At 46.7% G+C, this 23532-nt stretch overlaps 1 protein-coding gene across 1 annotated transcript in view; it reads left to right on the forward strand.

Annotated features, from left to right (window-relative positions):
• Positions 1-366: 366 nt before the first annotated feature.
• The window catches only part of LOC140068882 (NACHT, LRR and PYD domains-containing protein 3-like), a 40999-nt gene continuing 17833 nt past the window's right edge, over positions 367-23532 (forward strand). Inside the window, exons 1-7 of the mRNA XM_072114244.1 lie at positions 367-780; positions 1376-1507; positions 1560-1758; positions 3136-3186; positions 7824-7987; positions 8208-8379; positions 15064-15129. Of these exons, the coding sequence (XP_071970345.1) occupies positions 367-780; positions 1376-1507; positions 1560-1758; positions 3136-3186; positions 7824-7987; positions 8208-8379; positions 15064-15129 (1198 nt within the window). The remainder of the gene's footprint in view (positions 781-1375; positions 1508-1559; positions 1759-3135; positions 3187-7823; positions 7988-8207; positions 8380-15063; positions 15130-23532) is intronic.

Raw genomic sequence — 23532 nt, forward strand, 5'->3', positions numbered from 1 at the left:
ATATCTTATAGCGTTCCAAAGCTATAACCACTTATAGTGACACAGGTCAGATTTGAAAAATGGGACCGCGTCCTTAAGGCCAAAAGAGGCTGCGTCCCGTAGGGGTTAATACCCTAATTGAAGCCAAACAAAAACGATACAAACACCTCTGTGCCCGCTCTCTATACGAATGGGGGAATAAACCGGGCAGGCTTCTAGCTAAAGCTTTACGCAACAAAAGGGCCTCAACCTACATAGCCTCGATCAAAAATAGTGCCGGTGCAATGGTTCATTCCACTGAAGAGATCACCGAAGCCTTCTCCTCATATTACCAGTCCCTCTACAACCTCCCCGCGGCCATCAACGGCCTTTGCACCACCACACCCCATGCAATCACTGAACCAATATATCCGCAGCACGGCTCTCCCCACCTTGACAAAAGCAGACACAGAAAAACTTGACTTGCCCTTCACTTTAGAAGAACTCCAATCTGTTATAAACTCTCTAGCGGGGGGCAAAAGTCCTGGGCCTGACGGGTACACTGCAGCTTTCTATAAAACCTTACTGAACGAGGTCTCACCAAGCTTATTAGACACATTTAATGCAACCTCCCCGTCCAACCCCTTCCCACCTTCATTTCTTCACGCCCACATCACAATAATCCCTAAAGAAGGGAAAGACCCCCAACTTTGCCCCAGTTACAGACCTATATCGCTCATTAACACAGACACCAAAATTTATGCAAAAATGATTGCGTGTAGGCTTGCGAAACTCCTGGAGAACCTGGTCCACCCTGATCAGGTAGGGTTTATACCCTCTAGAGAGGCCAGAGATAATACCCTGAAATCCTTCTCCCTAGTACACCAGATTACTCAGAAGAGGGTCCCTACTCTCTTGCTCTCACTCGACGCTGAAAAAGCGTTTGATAGGGTGAACTGGACCTTCCTAGAAGAAACTCTATCGCAAATAGGTTTGGGTCCGATAATAAGAACTAGGATCAAATCCCTATATAGTACACCCCAAGCGCAAATAAAAATTAATGGCTCACTTTCCCCCTCTTTTTCTATTCTCAATGGAACAAGACAGGGTTGCCCCCCATCCCCCCCTATTGTACGCTTTGGTAATAGAGCATCTCCTAAATGCCATCCGAACAAATCCCGAAATAACAGGAATCACGATTGGAGACCATGAATATAAATGTTCCGCCTTTGCGGACGATGTCCTCCTATATTTAACTGACCCAAGCTCTTCATTACCTCCACTTATGAAAGCCCTTGAAACCTTTGGCTATTTCAGTAATCATAAAATCAATTTAACCAAAAGTATAGCGATGGGCATAGGCCTCTCAGAAGTGGAAACAAGACACTTAAGCTCTAGATTTCCTTTCACCTGGCAGCAAAAAGCCATTACATACTTGGGAATCCAAATCCCTTCAGACCTTAAATCCATTTATGCATTGAACTATGACACCTTCCTACAAAAAACTAAAAGGGAACTGACAAACTGGGCGTCCAAACAGATTTCTTGGGTAGGAAGAGTAAATTCAATTAAGATTACCAAAACTCTTATACCTCTTCCAGACAATCCCATTGGCACTACCCAAATTGTTCTTTAGGAAATTAGTAAGCATCATCAACAAGTTTCTCTGGTCCGCTTGCTCCCCCAGAATAGCTAGAACCACGCTGATTCTTAGGAAACTGCAAGGGGGCTTAGGACTTCCAGATTGTAAAAGCTACTACCTCGCCTCATCCTATGCACGGATTCTGGACTGGTTTCACGGTAAAAAGAAAAAGCTATGGGTTCAACTTGAAGATAGCTTATCTCCCATTGACTACCTTGCCCTGGTCGCATACCTACACCTCGTTGGCCCACCGCCAAAACACCCTCCCCTTTGTGGCACTTCAGGTCCTTAAAACACTTAAAAGACTTGACGCGGACTCTCGCCTATTTGACCCTGATGGGCCCATGACCCCAATCACAGATAACCCTGATTTTCCCCCGGGGACCAAACCAGACTTTCTAAGCCCCCTCAGACGGAACACACCCCTTAGATTCATAGATCTCCTAGAAAATGATTCCCTTCGCCCTCTCAACAGCTTATTCCCTTCATATTTGGACATGCCCTGCACAACTCGGGAATACACTCAACTATCCCATTTTTACAATTCACACAAAAATCTCCTAAACCTACATCGAGAAACCAGGCCTTTCGAAAACTTGTGCACATCTTCCTCAACAACTCCCCACACTATATCAGTCCTTTATGGTCTATTCCAAGACGAATGGGCAAAAACACCCCCTCCTTATGTGAAAATGTGGGAGAAAGAGCTTGGAACAACCTTCACACCAGAAGACTGGCTAAAAGCGTTTGAGCTTTGTCATAAAATATCGGTTTCCGGCAAAACTCAGGAAACTAACTTTAAAATTTTGTCTAGGTGGTAGTGGACCCCTGCCACCAGCACAACTCCTACTATCCATGCCTGATACACCCCTCACTAAGGCTAGAAGGCCCCTGGTTGGCTTCCTCTTGATTGCTGCACGATCCCAAGACTATGGGAATCCACTAGAGTACCTTCAGTGACAGACTGGTTCACTGAAATATGACATTTGCAGAAGATGGAGGAGCTCTCTGCAGAGCATCAACGCTCAGCGACAGTTCACATGCAGACATGGGACCCTTGGATAAAATGTGTAAATTCTCCTGATTACACCACCCTGGCAGACTAAGAATACTGTACCCAACCTTCCCTCCCCTCTTTTCCTACGCCTTTCCATCCCCACATTCTTGTTCAAACTTTGTTTCTTTATCAATATAGTATTGTAAAGATTTAGACCTTATGGATATGTAATACTTGCTACATTCATAGATCTATAGATATCCAGAAGAATATACCAATTTATGCTTTATTGTACATACAGAATATGGAAATAACAAACATGTAACCATTACAATCTGATGCTTTTTTATGTACAATTGTTACTCTTTCAATAAAGGAATTTGAAAAAACCTGGCAAAAAACTGCAGTTCAATCAACTGACAACAATCCCCAATAGACAGAGCAATGTATAGACAGAGACGATGGAAGAGTCAGGATGTGATGGGGGTAACTCGTTCTGTGTCTTCTTATTGTAATGAAGGTTTTTCTTATCTTGCAGAATTGATCAACTATCAAACATCCACAATGGACATTATATCTACCAGTGATGGTAAAGTTTCCTCCTCAACTTCTCACTTCTTTTAATATTAATATTATATCTTGTTCCCTTATATTAGTATCTTTGTAAAGTTTGTGTACATTGTAATGACTGTGAAGTGTTTCCTGTGTCCCTGAATATATAATAATCCACACAGTGCCTCCTGAATATATAATAATCCACTCTGTGTCCCTGAATATATAACTATCCACACAGTGCCCCCTGAATATATAACTATCCACACAGTGCCCCTGAATATATAACTATCCACACATTGCCCCCTGAATATATAACTATCCACACAGTGCCCCCTGAATATATAACTATCCACACAGTGCCCCCTGAATATATAATTATCCACACAGTGCCCCCTGAATATATAATTATCCACACAGTGCCCCTGAATATATAACTATCCACACAGTGCCCCCTGAATATATAACTATCCACACAGTGCCCCCTGAATATATAACTATCCACACAGTGCCCCCTGAATATATAACTATCCACACTGTGCCCCCTGAATATATTACTATCCACACAGTGCCCCCTGAATATATAACTATCCACACAGTGCCCCCTGAATATATAATAATCCACACAGTGCCCCCTGAATATATAACTATCCACAGTGCCCCCTGAATATATAACTATCCACACAGTGCCCCCTGAATATATAACTATCCACACAGTGCCCCCTGAATATATAACTATCCACACAGTGCCCCTGAATATATAATTATCCACACAGTGCCCCCTGAATATATAACTATCCACAGTGCCCCCTGAATATATAACTATCCACAGTGCCCCCTGAATATATAACTATCCACACAGTGCCCCCTGAATATATAACTATCCACACAGTGCCCCCTGAATATATAATAATCCACACAGTGCCCCCTGAATATATAACTATCCACAGTGCCCCCTGAATATATAACTATCCACACAGTGCCCCCTGAATATATAACTATCCACACAGTGCCCCCTGAATATATAACTATCCACACAGTGCCCCCTGAATATATAACTATCCACACAGTGCCCCCTGAATATATAATAATCCACACAGTGCCCCCTGAATATATAACTATCCACACAGTGCCCCCTGAATATGTAATAATCCACACAGTGCCCCCTGAATATATAACTATCCACACAGTGCCCCTGAATATATAATTATCTACACAGTGCCCCCTGCATATATAATTATCCACACAGTGCCCCCTGAATATATAACTATCCACACTGTGCCCCCTGAATATATAACTATCCACACAGTGCCCCCTGAATATATAACTATCCACACAGTGCCCCCTGAATATATAACTATCCACACAGTGCCCCCTGAATATATAATAATCCACACAGTGCCCCCTGAATATATAACTATCCACACAGTGCCCCCTGAATATATAACTATCCACACAGTGCCCCCTGAATATATAATAATCCACTCTGTGCCCCTGAATATATAATTATCCACACAGTGCCCCCTGAATATATAACTATCCACACAGTGCCCCTGAATATATAATAATCCACTCTGTGCCCCTGAATATATAACTACCCACACAGTGCCCCCTGAATATATAACTATCCACACTGTGCCCCCTGAATATATAACTCTCCACACAGTGCCCCCTGAATATATAATTATCCACACTATGCCCCCTGAATATATAACTCTCCACACAGTGCCCCCTGAATATATAACTATCCACACAGTGCCCCCTGAATATATAACTATCCACACTGTGCCCCCTGAATATATAACTATCCACACAGTGCCCCCTGAATATATAACTATCCACACTGTGCCCCCTGAATATATAATTATTCACACTGTGCATCCTGAATGCCACAGGTGCTCCCCCTACCCGTATTTCGGGTCGCGGGCTCACCTGTGCCCCACCGTGTTCCCCAGGGTGACGCCCGCACTTCTTACCTTTCCCCGCTCCTGTTCCCGATCCCCCGGCCGTGCGCACGCGTCCCCGTCTGCTAGGGCGTGCGTATGACGGCTTCAGAAAATTTAAGGGGCCAGCGCATTGTTAATTGGCGCTGGCCTTTCCCAGAGTTCTATATAAACCTGCCTCTCCCTATACACCCTGCCGGATCTTTGTGCTCTATGCCTGAGAGAAAGCTTTGTTCCATGCCATTTGCGATTATCCTGATATCCCGTTGTGACCTCAATTCCGTTCCTGACTCCGATCCTGTGTTGGCTGTCCTGACCTACCTCTACGTCCTCGACTGTAATCCTGTGCTGCCTCTACCACGCCGCAGGAAGTCCAACCCGCTTTGCGGCACCCTGGGGTGTAAAGATCTATTGCTCTCATGTCTCAGTACTACTGGTGGCCAGATCTGGTCAAGGATGTTCGAGGTTTTGTGGGTTCCTGCGCTTACTGTGCGCGTAACAAGTCATCATGTCTCAAGCCAGCAGGTCTGCTCCTGCCGTTGCCGATACCCAGTTGCCCGTGGACTCACATAGCCATGGATTTTATTACGGATCTCCCATCTTCTTCCAGTATTACAGTCATCTGGGTGGTAACAGATTGCTTATCTAAGATGTCCCACTTTTTTCCTCTGCCAGGTCTGCCGTCGGCTCCATGCCTTGCAGGCTTGTTCTTCCTGCACATCTTCCGGCTACCTGGATCTCCCCTGCACATTGTCTCGGACCGTGGGGTCCAGTTTGTTTCCCGTTTCTGGCGGTCCCTGTGCGGTCAACTGCAAGTTAAACTGGATTTCTCGTCTGCATATCATCTGCAGACTAATGGTCAAGTGGAGAGGGTCAACCAGACTCTTGGGTTGCTATATACTGCACTTTGTCTCTGCTCGTCAGGACAATTGGTCTTCTCTATTAACAATTCTCATATAATTCTCTGGACTCCGAATCTGCCACTCCTTTCATTGTTGTCTTTGGATGACATCAACGCCCACCTCTTCTGATGTTCCTGATGTGGAGGAATTGGTTCAAGATCTCAAGTCAATCTGGGAGCAAAAACAGCAGTCTCTACTTCGGGCATCAGCCAACACCAAAACCCAGGCCGACAAGAGACACAGGTCTCCTCCAATCTTGTCTCCAGGTGATAAGGTGGGGCTGTCTTCTAGATACGTCCGGGTGAAGATCCCCCAGCTACAAGCCTGGTCCTCGCTATCTGGGTCCATTTGAGGTGCTGAAGCGCATCAATCCCGTGGTCTACAGGCTTTGCCTTCCTCCCACCATGCGCATCCCGATTTCCTTCCACATCTCCCTTCTGAAACCTGTCATCCTGAACTGCTTCTCCCGGCAAGTACCACCTCCAGCTCCTGAGGCGGATTCCACCGATGTCTATGAGGTCAAGGAGGTCCTGGGTATGAAGTCATTCAGAGGGAAGCGGTTCTTTCTTGTTGACTGGAAGGGGTTCAGGCCGGAGGAGAAGTCTTGGGAGCCAGAAGACAACATTCTGGATCGTGGGCTTCTGCAGAAATTCCTCCAGTTCAAGAAGAGGGGGGGGGAGAGAAGTGGGGGGTACTGTCACGGGTGCTCCCGCAACCCATGTTGCCCGCGCTTCTTACATTTCTCCACCCCTGTTCCTGGTCCTTTGGCCGTGGGCACATCCCCGTCTCCTAGGACGCACGTGTGCCGGCTTAAAAAAATGTATAGGGCCAGCGCATCATTAATTGGCGCTGGCCATTTCCCAGATTTCTATAGAAACCTGCCTCTCCCTATACACCCTGCTGGATCTTTGTGCTCTATGCCTGAGAGAAAGCTTTGTTCCATGCCATTTGCGATTATCTAGGTTTCCCGTTGTGACCTTGATTCCATTCCTGACTCCGATCCCGTGCTGCCTGTCCTGACCTACCTCTACATCCTCGACTGTAATCCTGTGCTGCCTGTCCTGACCTACCTCTACGTCCTCGACTGTAATCCTGTGCTGCCTGTCCTGACCTACCTCTACGTCCTCGACTGTAATCCTGTGCTGCCTGTCCTGACCTACCTCTACGTCCTCGACTGTAATCCTGTGCTGCCTGTCCTGACCTACCTCTACGTCCTCGACTGTAATCCTGTGCTGCCTGTCTTGACCTCCTGCCTGTCACCAACCATGAGCTTGCCTTACAATTCTGTACTTCGCCTTGGCCGCCACCGCGGACAAAGTTGCACCTGTGGAACGACCTGGTGGTACCACACCACAGCAAGTCCAACCCGCTTTGCGGTGGGCACTGGTGAAAACCGGTTGCCACTTAGACTCCGGTCTCGGGTATCGGCTTACGTCATCGTCCGTGGTGGTCCAGAGGATCCACTACCACCGATCCTGACACTGAATATATAATTATCCACACTGCGCCCTGAATAAATACGTTTTTAGCCTGCCACTAATTATATAACTATTCAAACTGTACCAATATATAAATGTCTGCATTGTGAATATATAAACAGCCTGATGATCCTGAGGTCACCACTGTAATTACTGTGGATGGGTGGGTCGGCAATGTATGCAGTGGGCACACCTGGGGATGGAGACACCGTGCCCATATATTACAGGGAATGGGAATTTCTCATTAGTGGAACCTTGTACAATGATCCAGGACAGGAATATTCTCCATCCACTGCTGTCATCCCTCTACATGTCCTGGAAGATTTCATCCTTGTGTCTCTTCTCTTCCAGATGCTGAGACCCAAAAGTTCTACCTGCAGCTTTGTCACTATCCACCTCATGTCCTGAGGATGACGTATGAATATTTCCAGGAGGATCTGCTCCAAATCATGGAGAACCTGAGTCTTCCATCACTTCTACATGAGCTGAGCTCCCGGAATATCCCAGGTCTGGAGGTGAGAGGACATGATGTGCCGGGGTTAGGTCCCCATAATCTCAGTCCTTTGTGACCCAATCCAGACCAGTGTTGCTACGGACTGTTGATGGGAGCTCTTCTGGATGTACATATCGAATTATGGAGAAGACTGACATGAAATATCTCTGTATATATATTAACCCTGTGTATTCCGTCTCCTTGTATAATGTCCCTTATGTCTGATCTTTCTTGTGTCCTAGAAATACAAGGATCTACAACATGATAGAAAAAACTTGGCCCAGGATTTACTCCAGGAGATTTTCCGGAGAGGAAGAGAAGCTGTGATAACATTGTGGGTCAGTCTTCATGTATTACGGAAGGATCACGGTTCCCCGGTCCTGGCCGCTGTACTGGAGGAGCTCGGCCACAGAGGTAACATTGTGTATGACATGTGTCACCCATCATATCCGGGGCTCTCAAAAATTTGTCAAGAATAATGCGGATATCTCTTCTGGATCAGTCATTGCTGGCATTGTGTAAGTGTACAGATGGGGCAGCTTTAGCATTTTTGGTTTTTACTTTCATCATTCCCAGAACCTTAACTTTTTCATTTTCCATATACAGAGATATATGAGGACTATTTATCTGCCGGGAAATTTCTAATGGAAATATTTGAGTTTCTGTACGGTGGACTAGAAAGCTGGAAAAAATTGCAAATAGGCCGGAATGACAAAAAATATGGCTTTATTTTCACAGACTATGGAAAGAGGCGCAGAAGACACAACCTCGTGCGTCAGTACAATTATGGAGATACAACATTTATATAGTTTATAATGTTTTAATACCTAAAAAACATAAAATACTAAAGCCCCTGAGTAGATGATGGGACCCGAAGTTTCCGTTCGTGTAGCCTCTAAATCTGGACGTATTGCTGAATAGTTGGTCGAACAGCCAATCTCAGAAATGAACACCCCTAGGTAGTAGCCATGGCTGTGACTGTCCCCCTGGCTAGTCAAAGCCATAGCTAATTGCTAGAGGCATTCATTTCTCGGATTGGCTGTTCAATCCCACAATATGTCCGGGTCGCACAGGCCACAAAAATCCCAAACCCAAAGGGAAACTTAGAGTCTGCGCATGCTTACCCACGAGCCATCTCCAGGCGGGTTTAACGACACCTTGCCATAAAGCTAAGTTAGTCGGTTAATTTGACACTCACTAACAATGACATAACAATGTAGAATACATACATGTAGTAACATACTTTTACATTGTTCAGTTCATAGAGCTGTTTATAAACTCTCCAGCTGCACTTCAAAGTAATATTTGTTCTATAGCTGCAATAGCTGAAAACTTACATTTTCCCAGTGTAATTTCATTACCTTAGTGCCGCTTTTTCTCCGCTATCATTCTGTGCCAGCCTTCTCCGTCACCCCAGCATTCTGGATGCTAAGAGGTTGCTAATAACAATCCGTAGAGTGAAAGAAGAGCAGTCTATGGCACAGAAGGCTGAGGGGGTGGGGATGTGCACTGAGCTAATTCTGATCTCTGCCCAGTAATTACATGAAGCAGCAGCAGCTCCCTCATTTTATCTCTGTGTGTGCTCTGTCTCCTCCGTTCTATGTACTCCCCATCCTCCATTGTCCTAGAATGAGGAAAGAGTGATAGCATCTTCTGAACATCTGGTAATGAGTATAGTAGTCATAAAGCTGTATTAGATTATAGGTCTATGTGTCTAACAGCGCATAGATGTATATGTGTGTGTAATAATTTGTGTCCTAGAACTCCTAGTGGGAGAGAGGAGAGCACAGACTTATGGGAAGTCAGAGAAGCTGCTCTGGCCTCACTGCCCTTAGCTGAATATGATTTTATAAGTAAGGATGAGAGTTATATACGAGGCTAGATCTCTCCAGCTGTGCTAAAACTATTTATGCCACTGTTGTGTATACACACACGCCAACGAACCCGCTCAGCTCCAGGTGCACAATCCTCCAGGAACGCCTTTCTTTTCCCAGAAAATTGGAATGGATGAGATAAGCACTCACTTGTTCATGAATAATCGTGAATCCGTTAAAGGATTCACGATTATACAGAAGACGATTTTTGGGGCCAGGTAACTTCGGAGTTAACTGACTGTGTGTCATCATGTGATGCACTGAACTGCGTTTTATGGATTACTCTTAGACCACAGTTTATAAGCATCAGTGAAAAATAGATGCCACATGGATGGATCTCATCTGTTGTGAAGCCTGACACTTTACTTTCCATAGGAGAATGTTTTCAGATCTGAATTCCCCTCATCAGATGTTATATTATAGTTGCCAAATCTGACATTTTATTTTGACCAATGCAGCTGCCTGTGATTAATCTTGACATTATGGGCAAATTTACTTACCCGGTCCTGTCACGACCCCCGATCCGGACGGTCCGGCGAAGATTAAGTCCGGCGCAATTCACAAAGCTCATGCATCCGATATCCTGCATGTGTCTCTTCCCCGCTCAGGTCCCTGGAGTTCACCTTCTTCTTCCTGGTGCATGTAAGTGCATTGTCCGTGTATAATGCGCTGTGCGGGGAGTCACTAAGATCCTGCACCCAATATCCTGCATGTGTCGCTTCCCCGCTCAGGTCCCTGGAGTTCACCTTCTTCTTCCTGGTGCATGTAAGTGCATTGTCCGTGTATAATGCGCTGTGCGGGGAGTCACTAAGATCCTGCACCCGATATCCTGCATGTGTCACTTCCTCGCTCAGGTCCCCAGAGTTCACCTTCTTCTTCCTGGTGCATGTAAGTGCATTGTCCATGTATAATGCGCTGTGCAGGGAGTCACTAAAATCCTGTGCCCGATATCCTGCATGTGTCACCTCCCCGCTCAGGTCCCCGGAGTTCACCTTCTTCTTCCTGGTGCATGTAAGTGCATTGTCCCTGTATAATGCTGTGCGGGGAGTCACTAAGATCCTGTGCCTGATATCCTGCATGTATCGCTTCCCCGCTCAGGTCCCTGGAGTTCACCTTCTTCTTCTTGGTGCATGTAAGTGCATTGTCCGTGTACAATGCGCTGTGCGGGGAGTCACTAAGATCCTGCACCGATACCCTGCATGTGTCGCTTCCCCGCTCAGGTCCCCGGAGTTCACCTTCTTCTTCCCGGTGCATGTAAGTGCATTGTCCCTGTATAATGCGCTGTGCGGGGAGTCACTAAGATCGTGCACCCGATATCCTGCATGTGTCGCTTCCCCGCTCAGGTCCCTGGAGTTCACCTTCTTCTTCCTGGTGCATGTAAGTGCATTGTCCGTGTATAATGCGCTGTGCGGGGAGTCACTAAGATCCTGCACCCGATATCCTGCATGTGTCACTTCCCCGCTCAGGTCCCCGGAGTTCACCTTCTTCTTCCTGGTGCATGTAAGTGCATTGTCCGTGTATAATGTGCTGTGCGGGGAGTCACTAAGATCCTGCGCCCGATATCCTGCATGTGTCGCTTCCCCGCTCAGGTCCCCGGAGTTCACCTTCTTCTTCCCGGTGCATGTAAGTGCATTGTCCGTGTATAATGCGCTGTGCTGGTAGTCACTAAGATCGTGCACCCGATATCCTGCATGTGTCGCTTCCCCGCTCAGGTCCCTGGAGTTCACCTTCTTCTTCCTGGTGCATGTAAGTGCATTGTTCGTGTATAATGCGCTGTGCGGGGAGTCACCAAGATCCTGTACCCGATATCCTGCATGTGTCACTTCCCCGCTCAGGTCCCCGGAGTTCACCTTCTTCTACCTGGTCCATGTAAGTGCATTGTCCGTGTATAATGCGCTGTGCGGGGAGTCACTAAGATCCTGCGCCCGATATCCTGCATGTGTCGCTTCCCCGCTCAGGTCCCTGGAGTTCACCTTCTTCTTCCTGGTGCATGTAAGTGCATTGTCCGTGTATAATGCGCTGTGCGGGGAGTCACTAAGATCCTGCGCCCGATATCCTGCATGTGTCACTTCCCCGCTCAGGTCCCCGGAGTTCACCTTCTTCTTCCCGGTGCATGTAAGTGCATTGTCCATGTATAATGTGCTGTGCGGAGAGTCACTAAGATCGTGCGCCTGATATCCTGCATGTGTCGCTCCCCGCTCAGGTCCCCGGAGTTCACCTTCTTCTTACCAGTGTGTGTCTTGCGACACAATTTGAAATGTTAAATCCCGTGCGTAGTCCGAATCCGTCGCGCTGTCTGACGGGCCGCCCCCCAATTTGTGTCGCATGCAAGCGGCGCCGATGCACCAAAATCCCCTGTTAAATGCGGTGCAAAACAGAAATCGTCTTTGGTGATCTGTGATCATACAGTAAATTATCCCAGTTGTCAAATGGGGAGACACACACTATGTTCCAGGACTACTTTGAAAGGTGGTAGACTTGTTATACTTTAGTATAGAAAGCCACAAGCATCTCTGTCTATATGTTGCCTGTCCCCTTCTGGACACAATGGAGATTGTCCTGAATCCTTGGATTTGTGATATTCCTGGTTCCCTGTTTTTGGAGGCCTATATTTTTCTTCATCTTCTCCAGGACAATCTGATGGTTGGTACCCCGGCTGCTCACATAGACATACTCTAAGCAAGAAATGAGAGAAAACAAACCCCTATGCTGGTGCCTCACCTCTGCAGCCTCTCTTCAGCGAGTCAGGGTTATGGACCAGTCCATGCATTGCCCTTTTTTGGCACCAAACAGAATTCAATTTTTTTCTGATTTTGTTTTGAAAGTTTTTGTAACAGAGAAATAAAAGTCTAACTATATAACTATAAAAGTCTAAAATATCTGTTGATTTTAGTAGATCACTAATAGGTTACATTAGAGTCCATCTGCACCATTTCTGTTGGGCTTCTGTTTTTATCATCTGAGTGAAACCTAAAAAAATATGTAAAAGATGTAAATCCCATAACTAGCCAGACACTAGCCATGTGAGAATATTCTGTATAGTGGATAAACCTAGACCCTCTCGTTTTATTCTGAGGTCTTACTTTTTGGAAGGAGCTTGGGTTCTTTTTCTAGAGAAGAAGGACCGGTCCCTCTATCCCTGCTTTTATGTGACAACAATGACTGTAAACATTAGTACCCCCCTCTTCTATACTGAGCTTTACAGCAATATCTATGGGACCAAAGTCTTCTCCAAACAGGATCTACTAATAACCAAACCCACATGAGAGCAGTTGAGAACTGGAAGATCTCCTTCTAGGCTAAAATGATTAAATGCACTTTCCCACGTCCTTGTTACCGATCCTGGATTATATTATCCGATTCTGGTAGATCTAGAGAAACTCCAAGCAGTTCTGCTTTGGCCTAGTCTACAAATTATATGAACTATTCAAAGACTCGAGTAAAGTAGTTTTGCTCCCAACTTTTCAGTCTTTAGTCAAAAAAGAAGATCAATACAGTATTTTACAAGATCCATCTACCTCCTAAATGGTGCATTCCCATTTTGTTCCAAATTTTTGTGCTCAAATTTCTGGTTCTGAGCAGGTTTTCTAGAAACTCTTCTGCCGTAGGCTTCTACTCCTGTATTTGAGCCCCCAAGTGCATTCAGGAGTGACCTGTATTCCTCCATGCCCCCTGACATCCTCCTTATCCCATGAGGTACAACCTCAGGTTCCTCCACGCTCCTCCTCAATCCTTCCTCTTCCTGCCAATATCATCACCTTTAAATCTGTCGACCAACCTTCCCCTGCCAAAGCCCTTCAGAGAGAGCGTCTGAGCATAGCTGGATACCTAGAGCACAAGGCGCTGGTCTGTTCTCTCATCTTCGTTGACCATCTTCATTGATTTGTGTTCTAATACGAGGGATTGGGGCTTATTGACTAAGGGCCCTGCGGCCACATTTTCGTTGGGTTTTCCGACTTTACGGGGATCGCGCCAGCTATTGTGTTGCACGCGATCAGATTGTATCGCAATCACGTGGCCGTCAGACGATCCATCTGATTCGGACTAACCGCAGGATTTAACGTTTAAATTATGTCTCAAGCCAAGCACTTACATACACCAGGAAGAAGAAGGTGAACTCTGTCGGACCTGAGCGGGAAAGCGACACATGCAGGATATCAGGCGCACGATCTACGTACAGGGACAGGTCAGTAAATGTGCCCCAGTGTGTTCTATCATTCTCAGAACGCTGGAGTCACTCACAGGAACATTTACTTACCTGTCGTGATCTCCAAGGTGCGTTCCCCGTAGATCCTGGGCCCCTTAATCCTGCATGTTTCCGACGAAAGTGCGCTCCGTGTGGCCCCTAGTAAATGAGCCCTATTGTGTTTGATTTTGGGGAAAATAAAGCTCTTATTATGTTGTATTGAGCTGTTTTAATTGTTTTTCTTGTTTGGTTTCCAGAAAGTTACAAATATTTTATGAAACCTAATTTGTAAAACGGGTAAAATCGTGTGATTGAAACTATATGGGGCACATTTACTTCCCTGAGCGACGTGCGTTGTCCGACGAGGATGAGGTCTGGCGCAATTCAACAAGATATCCGATATCCTGCATCTGCCGCTTCCCCGTTCACCTTCTTCTTCCCCGGGCATGTGACTGCATGTCTTGAGACACAATTTAAATTTTAAATCCCGTGAGTAGTCCGAATCAGTCGGGTTGTCCGACAACCCGGCCCATGATTTGTGTCACATGAAAGTCGGTGCAATTGCGCCAAAATCCAGTCGCTTGTTAAATGTTATACTGCTTCTGCTCTGATAATAGTTGAAGTCATTCGATATGGTGAGTTCTGCGCGATTCAGTGAACCAGTGGTTTCTACAATTCACCTTCATCTGCTGAAGCGGCGCTGGTGAGGTCTGTGTGTTCCAGGAGTATATATATATATATATATGCTTGAGCGTTATGTTTTCTATAGATTGCTAATACTAATCCTGCTTTCCTCCGGATGCTGTAGGATTATTGTTGTGTCTCGGGCCGTCGTATTGATCCACTGTAGGTGTTTATTTAAAAATATCTTCAGTTTTTTCTGATCCAATCTGTGGCTCCTGCCATTGCCCCCAGCTTAGTCCTTATGACCCTTACACCTGGTCCCGGTCCTATATCTCCTCATATGTATATGACATGTGTACATCCAGCGCTGATGAGGTCCATAGAAAATCCTACAAATCTCTCATTTCTTATTAGGTGAGGATCTGCCGGGGGAAATCCTACTGGATGAAGAAGGACAGAACCTACCCCCAGCGCTGAGAGGTAAGTGCACATTATATACAGATTATAGTAACAATGAGGAGAACCAGATACAGCAGGAGGACGGCCGGGGAGGTTCTGATCACTAATGGGCCCATACTTTTTTGTATGGATTTTCCTGACTTATTGCCTACCTTCAGGATAGTTCATCACAAATATTCAACTAAATAGGGATCAGAGCTGCAATTCCTCCCTGTCACCACTATACAGGTAGACTGTCAGGACAACTATTCAGCGCTGCGTACAGGTGTCCCCTGCCGATCACAGGAGATCAAATTAAAAGTTCAGAGGACAAGCTCCAACTACATAAAGGCGCACACAAAGACTAGTTTATGACAAATCTGATTTTCTCAAAAATTATTGGCGAATGCCTTACGGCTCACTTGTATAAGAAAGTCTTGGAAGATGTGTTGAAGCTCATTAAGCTGGAAAAGTTCAATCCAGCACAGAACGAGGTGCAGGATACAACGATAAAGTGTGCAGAGGGATCAGCTTTACCGGGACCACAGAAGAAAACACCAGCATTATACATGACACATAAAACCTAAAATGTAAAAATTAAGAGGGAGGGTTCAAGTTTAATTTCAGAGTTTAATGTCACTTGTAAGAAGACATTTGATGGAATAGATTGGCACTAATTGTGGAATCCTTCTCCATCCTCAACTTCATGAAAACAATATCCTGACACCACTCAAACAGGTAACAGATTATAGCACCCAGTATGTTGGCTTTTATATCAAGCATGGAGCCAGGCTGTACTGCTTCTTATCTTCTACACTATTAGATATTTTATCATGAGGCGTCTGTCATAATCTCATCTTGGAGGTCTGGGGCATCAGCCATAGTCTGGTCTGAGGGTCTGGGGCATCAGCCATAGTCTGGTCTGAGGGGCTGGGGCATCAGCCAAAGTCTGGTCCGAGGGGCTGGGGCATCAGCCATAGTCTGGTCCGAGGGTCTGGGGCATCAGCCATAGTCTGGTCCGAGGGTCTGGGGCATAAGCCATAGTCTGGTCCGAGGGTCTGGGGCATAAGCCATAGTCTGGTCCGAGGGTCTGGGGCATCAGCCATAGTCTGGTCCGAGGGTCTGGGGCATCAGCCATAGTCTGGTCCGAGGGTCTGGGGCATCAGCCATAGTCTGGTCCGAGGGTCTGGGGCATCAGCCATAGTCTGGTCCGAGGGTCTGGGGCATCAGCCATAGTCTGGTCCGAGGGTCTGGGGCATCAGCCATAGTCTGGTCCGAGGGTCTGGGGCATCATCCATAGTCTGGTCCGAGGGTCTGGGGCATCATCCATAGTCTGGTCCGAGGGTCTGGGGCATCAGCCATAGTCTGGCCCGAAGGTCTGGGGCATCAGCCATAGTCTGGCCCGAGGGTCTGGGGCATCAGCCATAGTCTGGCCCGAGGGTCTGGGGCATCAGCCATAGTCTGGTCCGAGGGTCTGGGGCATCAGCCATAGTCTGGTCCGAGGGTCTGGGGCATCAGCCATAGTCTGGTCCGAGGGTCTGGGGCATCAGCCATAGTCTGGTCCGAGGGTCTGGGGCATCAGCCATAGTCTGGTCCGAGGGTCTGGGGCATCAGCCATAGTCTGGTCCGAGGGTCTGGGGCATCAGCCATAGTCTGGTCCGAGGGTCTGGGGCATCAGCCATAGTCTGGTCCGAGGGTCTGGGGCATCAGCCATAGTCTGGTCCGAGGGTCTGGGGCATCAGCCATAGTCTGGTCCGAGGGGCTGGGGCATCAGCCATAGTCTGGTCCGAGGGGCTGGGGCATCAGCCATAGTCTGGTCCGAGGGTCTGGGGCATCAGCCATAGTCTGGTCCGAGGGTCTGGGGCATCAGCCATAGTCTGGTCCGAGGGTCTGGGGCATCAGCCATAGTCTGGTCCGAGGGGCTGGGGCATCAGCCATAGTCTGGTCCGAGGGGCTGGGGCATCAGCCATAGTCTGGTCCGAGGGGCTGGGGCATCAGCCATAGTCTGGTCCGAGGGGCTGGGGCATCAGCCATAGTCTGGTCCGAGGGGCTGGGGCATCAGCCATAGTCTGGTCCGAGGGGCTGGGGCATCAGCCATAGTCTGGTCCGAGGGGCTGGGGCATCAGCCATAGTCTGGTCCGAGGGGCTGGGGCATCAGCCATAGTCTGGTCCGAGGGGCTGGGGCATCAGCCATAGTCTGGTCCGAGGGGCTGGGGCATCAGCCATAGTCTGGTCCGAGGGGCTGGGGCATCAGCCATAGTCTGGTCCGAGGGGCTGGGGCATCAGCCATAGTCTGGTCCGAGGGGCTGGGGCATCAGCCATAGTCTGGTCCGAGGGGCTGGGGCATCAGCCATAGTCTGGTCCGAGGGGCTGGGGCATCAGCCATAGTCTGGTCTGTGTGCTCTAGGGCGTTGATCAAAGTCTTATGTGGGAGCTCTAGGGTGTCACCCATAGTCTGATCTGGGAGATCTGGGGTGATAGCCATAGTCTGGTCTGTGGGCGTCAATTAAAGTTTCGTCTGGTAGGTCTAGGCGGTGTCAGCCATAGTCTCGTCTGTGAGTTCTGGAGCATCAAACAATGTCTGATCCGGGAGCTCTTAGACATCAGCCATAGTCTGATCAGGGGGTCTGGGGTATCAGCCGTAGTCTGATCAGGGGTTCTGGCGTATCAGCCATTGTCCGGACAGGGGGGTCTGGGGTATCAGCCATTGTCCGGACAGGGGGGTCTGGGGTATCAGCCATAGTCTGATCAGGGGTTCTGGGGTATGAGCCATTGTCCGGACAGGGGAGGTCTGGGGTATCAGCCATAGTCCGGACAGGGGGGTCTGGGGTATCAGCCATTGTCCGGACAGGGGGGGGGTCTGGGGTAGCAGCCATTGTCCGGACAGGGGGGGGGTCTGGGGTAGCAGCCATAGTCCGGAGAGGGGGGTCTGGGGTATCAGCCATTGTCCGGACAGGGGGGGGTCTGGGGTAGCAGCCATTGTCCGGAGAGGGGGGTCTGGGGTATCAGCCATAGTCTTATTTAGGCGGTCTGGGCAAAAGCAAATTTGGAGGACAAAAAACATGTTGTATAATGATCTGAGTTAAAAACTACAAGTAAAGTCCAGTAGACGGCCAAGGCCTTTGTAGGTAATTTATACTGTTAAAAACACTTTATTTCTTGAAAGTTAAAAATATGGTCATTGCGTCCTGAGAAAACAGTGTGAAACTAACGCGTTTCGAATATAAACGATTCTTACGTGGACTAAGAATTGCGTCAGTGTATATTACCTACAAAGGACTTGCCCGTCTACTGGACTCCTTGCATTCTACTGAAAAACTGCAGCCTTGGTTCCTATTTCTCCTTAATGGTCCCCTTGTTGCCCCTGCTCCATTGGTGACTTCTTGCTCCTCGGCCTCAGATTGTGCATTCCCTTAATATCATGAGCTCTAGTGGTGGAATAAAGGATATTATTTTATCTCTATGGCGTGGATCCAGCATGGCGGCCGCCCAGTGACTGGCACTATTGGCTACACGGGCACCTCTGTGTTTGTTGCACAGGCACTGGAGCATATATGGGCTAATGTAGGCGAACCAGAGGCAAGAGGCAAGCTGTCCTCGGTGGGTGGTGTCTCCTCCGTGGCGTCTGACCTTGTGACGCTCCTTTGAGGCCCATGAACTGCGTTGGACACCACCTGCTGTGAGGAAAACTCGTATTCCTCTTCCTTCTCCTCAGAAACTATCTCCTGGCCGCTGGTCCCTAAATCCACTCTGTGAGAAACCTGTAGACGGGTAACACCCTCCAGAGACCTTCTGCCTCATTAGTACAATTTTACAAATTGATTTTAAATGTTTTGTCCTGATTGATTGTTATATATATTCGCACTTCTAGTCATTGGCTCAGATTTACTAAAGCCCCTGCACCAGTTTTCTGTCGGACTTTGCACATTCTTTCCTGCTCGCACGGGTAATGTCCGTTTCAAAATCTAGAAAAACCACAAGTCAGCCAGATGAAGCGCCTTGAGCGTGACACGGCTGTAGTTCACTTGTAGCCGTGTGAGGTCCTGCATGTCTCCTTCCCTCCCCGTGCAAACATTTTAGTATGTGAGTATTTTTCTAGTAAAGGAACAAACAGGCAGAACATTGGGGAGAGCCATTCTGTTTGTTCTTGATTTTTGTTAGCAGCAGATTATTCAGATCATTCTCCAGTAGTGGAATAGTAATAGAATTTCTCAGCATCCAGTGTAACATGTCTGTCCTGCTATCAGTCCATCTGCAGCAAAGTAAGGAAAGATGTCTGTGCTGTCTCTTCCTGTCTCAGAGTTTTTTTTTTTTCCTTTCTTTGACAGCCTAACTTTATTAACATTGACAATATCCCTAGACAAAGGCTCATACATGTAATACATACAAAAGTAGTTGTTGCATACAGTATTATTATTCCAACACCCCCACTCAACAATTACTTATCCAGTCAGTCCCATCATGTTCCTGAAATCTTCAAACTTGGTTCTTGGCAATGGCTTTGTCATGGCATCCGCTATCATCTTGTCAGTTTCGCAGTAGACAAAGTCAATGATACCTCGTTCCACTAAATCACGCAGGTGGTGATGTCTTACATCAATGTGCTTGGTCCTGGCATTAATCCTTTCACTGCTGGCAAGTTTAACCCCTTAAGGACGCAGTCTGTTTGCAGGTTAAGGCTCGCAACTTTTTTTTGAAATTTGACCAGTGTCTCTTCCTGTGGTAATAACTTTTCAACGCTTTAAGATATCCCTGTGATTTTGAGATTGTTTTCTCGTGAGACATTGTAGTTTATGTTAGTAGTGTCATTTCGGTGATCCGTTCCTTTTTTGGGGGGTAAAAATTCAAAAATTTAGGAAAAATTTGAAAAAAATGACTATTTTCAAAGTTTCAAATGTTATACTTTTTAGACAAAAAGTGATACCACAATTTTTTTTTGATAGAAACCTTTTGCCATTGGTCTTCTTTTTATATCCATTATTTGTTTTAAGTTTCCATTTTTTTTTATGGATGTGAGAAGGTTTGAAGTTTTAGTAGCAACTTCTCAGATTTTCTTGAAATTTGAAAAATGCGAACTTTTTGGTGATCAATTCAGTTTGGAAGTGCCCTATAAAGGCTTATGTACTATATACCCCCACAAGTAACACCATTTTATGAACCTAACATCTCAACCTATTCAAATCAGCATTTAAGAAGTCTTTAATTATTTTTCCGGAAGCATATGAAAATGGAGTGGAAATTTTGAAATTTCAATTTTTGATTTCAATCTTTCCAATTTAGCCCTAAAATGGATACATTCAGAAGGAATTTGAGGTAAATATATATTCCTAATTTCTTGCCCTGCTTCTTCCGAGTACGGCGATACCAGACATGTGGATGTCAGCTGCTGTTTCCCCGCACAGCGATGTCCAGAACAGAGCTAGCGGTACTGGGAATTTGGAAAGCCAATTTGGCTGCAAATATTTTGTGGTGCCACAGTGTAATTGAAGAGCCCCTGAAGTAAAAGTACAATAGAAAACCCCCCAAAATGTCACCATTTCGGAAACTAGACCCCTCAAAGAATTTATCGGTGGTTGTGGTGAGCATTTTAACCCCCGACACGCTGGTCAAAATTTTATGCAAAGTAAATGGTGCAGAGTAAAAATTGCGTTTTTATCTCAAAAATGTCATTTTAGTGCCTCATATACTGTGCCCAACCCATGCCACTTCAGACAAACACCCCAAAAATCATTCTGCGGGTTGTCCCGAGTACGGCAATACCACACATGTGCCAATAATTTACAGGCTGGGCACACGGCAGGGGTCAGGAAGAAAGAAGCACAATTTAGGTTTTCAAGCTTCGTTTTCACTAGATTGGTAATGGGGGGTACCCCCGAGGTACCAGTACAATAGAAAGCCCAAGTAGTGAACCCATTTTGGAAAGGGCACCCCTCAAAGAATGTATGTAGGCTTGTATGAGTATTTTAACCCCTAAGGTGCTGGCTCAAATGTAATACAAAGTGAGTAGTGCAGAGAAACAATTGTATTGCAATTTATCAAATATGCCATTGAAGTGACAAAAGTATTTTGCCCAACTCATGCCACTTTAGACAAACACCCCAAAAATCATTCTGCGGGTTACCCCGGTTAGGGCAATACCCCATAGGAGGCAATAATCTGTAGGATGGAGACACGGCAGGGCTCAAAAGGGAATAACTTGTTGGAGCACAGACATTGTACTTTTTTTTTTCTTTTTGGCATCATGAAAGATTTGTAGATGCCAATAGGGGCCAGTACAGTAGAAACCCCTAAGAACTGACCCTATTTTGGAAACTACACCCCTCCATGAATTAATCTAGGGGTATAGTTAGCATTTTAACCCCACAGGTGGACCCCTGAAAAAGTGCAAAATGGATAGTGCATAGTAAAAAATATCTATTATGTCATTTTGTGCCCAGCTGCTGCCATGGGAGACAAACACCCTAAAAATCATGATGCATGTTTTCCCGGGTAAAGCATACGGGACAGTAATCTACAGGCTGGGCACATGGCAGGGCTTAGAAGGGAAGGTGCGGCATGATGTATAAGCTGTGCGTCAGGGTAACAACGGGGTACTCTAAAAATCCAGGGATGTATGATAAATTCGGAAGCAATCTTTCATACATAACCCTGGTTTTTCTGGGCATGTCTCACAGTGATGAATGGTGTCCTTCCGAATGCCATTTTTGGAGCACACCCTGCACCTCTTTTGTGTCCTTCCCTTGCTGGCTGTTTGGGGAACTACTCCTGGAAAGTGCTGCCCTGGTACAATACGTGATGTGGCCTCACTTCCAGATGTGCTAGCACTCCCCCCTTCCTGGTCTCCAAAAAGAAAGTACTTTATTACCATCTCTTGAAATTCCAGGAAAGTTCCCCTCTGGCCGGTATATCGATGCAGCACATAAGCATTATACAATGCCATCTGCATGATGTGCACGGCCAGCTTCTTGTACCACACCCTCGACTTCCTCATGGCATTGTACGGCTGAAGCACCTGGTCAGACAAGTCCACCCCTCCCATGTATTTGTTATAATCTAAAATACAGTCTGGCTTGGGGGTTTCTGTACTGGCACCTCGTACTGGGACAGGGGTGGTGGTGTGCTCATGTATTGTGGTTAATACAAGGACCTCTCTCTTGTCCTTGTACTTAACACACAATACAGAGTCGCTGCATAGTGCCCTGCTTTCGTGCCCTTTAAGTTTTTGCCCAAGCAGCGACTTAGGGAGACCTCTCTGATTTCTGCGTACAGTGCCGCATGCCGCAGTATTTCTGGGTGGTGCTGGTGTAGAAATTGTCCAATTGTCCAGGTAGAGGTGGTAGCCCTGGTCCAGCAGTGGGTGCACTAAATCCCACACTATCTTCCCTGTAACACCCAGGAAGGGGGGGCATTCTGGGGGCACTATAGTGGAGTCCTTCCCTTCATATACCCTGAACTTGTATGTGTACCCTGATGAACTTTCGCACAGCTTATACATTTTCACACCATATCTTGCCCTCTTATTGGGCAGGTACTGGCGGAATTGAAGTCTCCCTTTGAATTGTACCAGGGACTCGTCTATGCTCACATGTTTGGCGGGAGTATATGCCTGGGCAAACTTCGCACTAAAATGATCTAATATGGGCCTGACCTTAAATAACCGATCATAACTGGGGTCACCTCTGGGTGGGCACTGTGTGTTGTCAGTGTAGTGCAAAAACTTATGGATGGCTTCAAAGCGCATCCTGCTCATTGCCATGTGGAACATGGGGGTGTGGTACAGTATATCTGTGCTCCAGTAGTCCCTGATTGAAGGCTTCTTTACTATCCCCATAAGGAGTATTATGCCCCAATACTTGTACATCTCTGCTGCAGTGACAGGGGTCCACCTGTAGGGTTGTGCATAAAAGGACGTGGGGTTTTGGGCATATGCTGTGCAGCGTAGAGATTTGTCTGAAATATAATAATATTTAGCAGCTCCTCATCAAAGAAAAACTTAAAAAAGTCTACAGCTCTGAGCCCTGTCGTGTCAAAGTTAATGCCAGGATGGCCCAAAAAGTCAGGGACCTGAGGGGTATAATTATCTGGGGCTACCCATGTGGGGTCAGTGGAAGCCCCAGACGCTTCTCCTGCAGAAGTCCCAGAAACTTCTCCTGCAGAAGTCCCAGGCACTTCAATTGCAGAAGTCCCTGGAACCCTACGGCGCCTTCTTGGGGGTCCTTCCAGGTCACTGGAAGATGAGCAGGAGGATGATGATAGGTAAAAGGGACCATCATCCCCACTAGCTGACTCGGTGTCAGAGGCAAGCATGTTATATGCCTCCAACACGGTGTACGTCTTCTGAGACATTGCACACAAAAAAAAATAGAGAACAAGAAAAATTAGATAATGTGCACCAAACTACACGGATAAACCGTCTAGCAGGCACACAAAAAAAAAATATAATGC

This window comes from Engystomops pustulosus, chromosome 7 (genome assembly GCF_040894005.1).
Source record: "Engystomops pustulosus chromosome 7, aEngPut4.maternal, whole genome shotgun sequence".
Taxonomy (NCBI): domain Eukaryota; kingdom Metazoa; phylum Chordata; class Amphibia; order Anura; family Leptodactylidae; genus Engystomops; species Engystomops pustulosus.